Genomic DNA, 731 nt, shown 5'->3' with positions numbered 1-731 from the left:
CTGAGCTGAGTCCTGAGGATTAGTTGGATTCTGGGAGGAAGAGCATGGGAGGAAGAATGAACTTCTTAGGCACACCTGAGCACAGGTGTGGCGATCATGGGCACGTGACAGGCGTGGGGCAAGGAAGGTGATGGAAGAAATGGTGCTGGCACTTTATTTTTCTGTTGCTTCAGGTCCCAGTGCAGTTGCCTTTATTTCATACTCTTCTTTTGGAAACATCATAAATGCAACTTTTTTTGATGAGATGAATGAGAAAGATCGAGTTTACCTGAACTCCCAAGTAGTGAGCGCAGCTATTGGACCCAAAAGGAACACATCTCTCTCCAACTCTGTGATTGTGAGTTTTCAGCAAGTGAAGGTGGGTCACAGCTGCAATTCGAGCTTGCTTGGGTTTCATGTAGGTAGACCAAACAATTTGCAGAGCCTCCCCAGTCAGTGGTTCTGCACCTGTGCTCCCCACATGGTACCCAGGAGCTACCTGTGACTATGAAACATTTAAAATGTGGTGGGTGTCTCACTATATTGATGGTGATCCTTGAAGACAGAAATTTTGTTTTGGGCCCTTATCATCCAGACTATCCTAAACCTTGGTTCTCTGTTCTCTCCCCACTCCCTGCTAATGAATAATTAGCTTGTAACAAAACTGTTTCTATTTATCAGAGTCTAGATGAGGGAGAGAGGAGGGAGGAGCAACAGGTGAAAGGGAGAGAGGTGGTGAGTAATCACCTTTT

General features: G+C 45.7%; 1 protein-coding gene across 1 annotated transcript in view; it reads left to right on the top strand.

Annotated features, from left to right (window-relative positions):
• Positions 1-731, top strand: part of ADGRE3 (adhesion G protein-coupled receptor E3) — a gene marked incomplete at its 5' end in the record, with an annotated part of 57,112 nt that overhangs the window by 30,394 nt on the left and 25,987 nt on the right. The window contains one exon of the mRNA XM_019664134.1: positions 80-358. Coding sequence (XP_019519679.1) covers positions 80-358 — 279 coding nt within the window. The remainder of the gene's footprint in view (positions 1-79; positions 359-731) is intronic.

Source organism: Hipposideros armiger, unplaced genomic scaffold, assembly GCF_001890085.2.
Source record: "Hipposideros armiger isolate ML-2016 unplaced genomic scaffold, ASM189008v1 scaffold_417, whole genome shotgun sequence".
NCBI lineage: Eukaryota > Metazoa > Chordata > Mammalia > Chiroptera > Hipposideridae > Hipposideros > Hipposideros armiger.
The sequence above is the reverse complement of the archived record's forward strand: the minus strand, read 5'-3'. Positions and strand labels throughout refer to the sequence as shown.